The 3,607-nt window shown below is 40.0% G+C and overlaps 1 protein-coding gene across 1 annotated transcript in view; it reads right to left on the reverse strand.

The window, feature by feature from the left end:
- The window catches only part of COL19A1 (collagen, type XIX, alpha 1), a 211,374-nt gene extending 208,962 nt beyond the window's left edge, over positions 1-2,412 (reverse strand). Inside the window, exon 1 of the mRNA XM_009333160.1 lies at positions 2,319-2,412. Coding sequence (XP_009331435.1) covers positions 2,319-2,412 — 94 coding nt within the window. The remainder of the gene's footprint in view (positions 1-2,318) is intronic.
- Between the last annotated feature and the right edge of the window lie 1,195 nt (positions 2,413-3,607).

The raw sequence follows: 3,607 nt of genomic DNA on the forward strand, positions 1-3,607 counted from the left end.
CCATTCCTTTAGACTCAAGTAGATCAGGTGAGAAATTTCAGGATGTAAATGCAATAATCCAAGAGCCTATCTAAATGGGCTTTGCTGGAAAAGCTTTCCTATTAGCACAGTGAGAAATAAATCCTATGCATATGTTGTTGAAGGAAGAAAACCAAAAGGATTGCCTAGGCAGATCCTGAAGGACAGATGCTGATCCAGACAGAACTGGTACCTGGGAGAGAACAAAGGCCCACAAAAGAGCCAGTGAAAGACAGACAGAAAGGCAGACAGACAGACAGAATGGCAGACAGAGGAGGTTAGATATTTCTCTCTTCCTGAAGTGAGCACATTTCCAATTCCTAACAGATTCATCTGCATACAAATCATCAAACTAGAATGAGACAACTTTGCAACACAGAGTACTCGGTTCAGCTGAACGGGGCAGGTTAACAAAAGGCTTGCAGACATACCTGTACCCCTTACCGCTGCACCGTCGCAGGGTCTGTTCTTTCTCAGCTCCTGCTTTCTGGTCTATAACTTCTGTTTCTTTTTTGGACAGTAACCATCCCTTCAGTCTCTAGAAGAGTCTCTTTCCTGTTATCAACTTGAGGCTTCACTCTGAGCCTATTCCCTGCTGTTGGCAGAGCTGCTCAAGCTGGCAGCTATCTACTTGTTATTCCTCACCATCTGCCTGTATCACCTCAAACTGCAGAAGCCTCTCTCAATTGCACACCATCAATTATTCTCAGGAGAGGTTCAATCTCTCCTCTGCTTCCCAGCGGTTCAATTTGACCCATATTTGATCCATTTGTGGCAATCAGATTAAGGAAAACTGCTACTTCCCTGCTGGCTGCCTAGCCACAAACTTCTAACGAACGTAATGTACAGTTCAGATACACCGTTTATTAGCAGTTCAGCGTGTCTGTCACATCTTCTATGACTGGTCCACCTTCTACTGGGACATCTTTTCATTAGGGAAAAAAAAGGAATATAAAAAGAAAAGAGACAATGCTTCCTGGTATTTTGTTTTACAATTTTTCAAGTTTCCATCTATTAATTTCTATTATGGGGGAACCTTCTGCACTCACACCCTTTTAGCACTTCTAAAACTTCCCTTCTACAATCCACCAGCTAGCAACGACAGAGAAGACAACTTATTTTGCTCCATTCAGACAGCTGAAGAGAATGATTGCACAGCTATGATGTAGGCTCACTCTCTCACAGGGATTAAGAATAATTCATCAGTAGAGCACTTAGCCTTTGTGCCCTAAAAATACAAGGCAAAAAAGTCTTTGACTTAAATTCAGATTCTTCACAATGCATTATTCTTATCTTACAGCCCACACATTACACTTATTTATTAAATATTACTATTTATTGTTTCCAGGAGTAGTAAAAGGATTATTATCCTAGTCATTGACTTTTTAAATGTCTTGGGCCTGAGTTTCAAATGTTTCATGGAAATTCAAAGTTGTTGTATGTGTATAGCTTCTATTATCTTTCATCAGGTTTCTGGAAAAACAGCATTACTAAATATAAATTTCATTTTCTAAAAAAAAAAATTCATGAAAAAGAACTCTTTATTTCTATTTGAATGGCAACAAGCATGTTCTCCTTACTAATAACTGTAGGAAAATTCTAGAAAGTTGATGTACGTGCTGAGGCTGAGCAATTCCAGAAAACTGACAATTCCTTATTCTACAGGCACACGTGACGTGCCTTTAAGACAGAATTTACCACACTCTGGAGAGGCAATGTAGCGTTAAAGTGAGAGAGCTAGATAACATGTGGACAGTAAGAGAAAGAAGAAAACAGAGAAGTATGAGAAAATTTGCAGAAGACGGGTAACAGCTTTTAAGTTAAACAAGTCACTATATTCCTTTCCCCTGTCTTCTCAGGCACAAGGTTTTGTCTAACTCTACATCTGTGAAACGTATGACCTGGTCTGCGGATTAAGTTTAGGTGAGGTTAACATGAGCATTAGGTTGTTTTGGTCCGATTACTGATCTGCTCTAATAAAGCCACACGATTTTGTTCACAAAAGTTTTGCAAGCTCCGATTTAGAATCTTGTTTTGTATCGTAAGTTGAAAAAGTACAAAACAAAACTCCTAGGAACTACAGCTGCTTCCAAACATGAATCTTCCAAGCACAGGAAACAGAAGTGCTGCTTTGGAACTGCTTCAACCTTAGGCTTTTTAAAAAAGAGATTAAAAAAAATCATGTATAATTTAATCTGCTCATACTGCTTATTTTCCACATACTGTCATTATTTGTTCAAATTTGTTCAGTACTGAGATTTATGCCTTTGGTCTGTGATGGGCAAGAAAAACTGAAGTACCTGTCTGGTCACTGACAGCCACAGAAGTAGAAACAGGAAAGAGAAGGAAGACTGCCATACAAAGCCAAACTATGCAGGATCCAATGTACTTCATCTCCCCCTGGACACATGTGAACAATCAGCTACAAATCTGAAACAGAAAATAATCACATTCAGAACAATCTCCTCTTATTCTTTTCCCCTCACCCCATCAGAAAACTACAAAGAAGAATTTCTTAACTGTAAAGAGGAAGTCACTAGTCACACGCAAAGTGTATCATTTATCTGTTGTAAGGAGCTACAAAAAGAGCCTTATGTAATTTTAGAAATAAATGACAAATAGACTCCTTTAGTTCTTTATTAAACTTAGAAGTAACACCTCAGAAATATTAACTCAGAGCTATTAGTTATAAAGGCACTGAATTTTCATTTCATTAGTAATGACTAGTTTTATTTTTCTCCCAGGTTTTCACTTTTAAATATATCAGCTAAAGCGTTTGGTGTCACAACACTGCCAGTGACTGCTGAAGTAGTCTTCAAATCGAACCAGGACAACATGCAATTGTTTCAGTTTAAGTGCAGGAGAAACCAAAACACAATATTCCTCTGCCTTGCAAAATATACAAGTGCCTAGAGCAGCCTGTATTGAGTTTACAGTTTAAATCTCACAAAAATACAGTCTGGCTTCAACAACGTATCTTTTGTCCTCTAGAGTATCAGCTTTTCTTTTAAGCCAACTGCAACGTATAGATACACATGAATTTAATGAAACAGAAAATGACAAATATTTTTCTAATCACATTTTCTGTAAGAAAAACAAATCACATACCTAAGATGCAATTTCTGTAATTATTTTTGCAAGGCACCTTATTCATCATCAGAGCTATTCCGTCAGTCACATGTACTGACAGCAACTACACCATCATTAACTTTTCCAGCCTCCCCAACAGCAGCGAAGTGAATACATGTTCAAATAACATTATCATTTAATTTCCTGCACCTGCTTGACAAGCAGGCATCAGTAATTCCCTAGAGCTGCCGCTCCAGAGGTCTCATTTTCTGAAGGGCTCTTGCCAATTAAATCACTAATACCGCCACCCCCTCGCTGCCACCGCACCTCCGGGCTTGGGTCCTCTGCCGCCGGCTGCTTCGGGAGGCTCCGCTCCCTCGCACAACCGGCGCACCGGAGCCTACGGGGCGGGAGCGACCCGAGCCCTCAGCAGCTCAGGCTGTAACACGGCAGCACCGGCAGTTTAATTTCTCTTGGACCGAGTCGGGTTTGCTGGAGGGAGGGTTTAAAGCGCTAGGCG

This window comes from Pygoscelis adeliae, unplaced genomic scaffold (genome assembly GCF_000699105.1).
Source record: "Pygoscelis adeliae isolate BGI_AS28 unplaced genomic scaffold, ASM69910v1 Scaffold57, whole genome shotgun sequence".
In the NCBI taxonomy this organism is placed as follows: Eukaryota; Metazoa; Chordata; class Aves; order Sphenisciformes; family Spheniscidae; genus Pygoscelis; species Pygoscelis adeliae.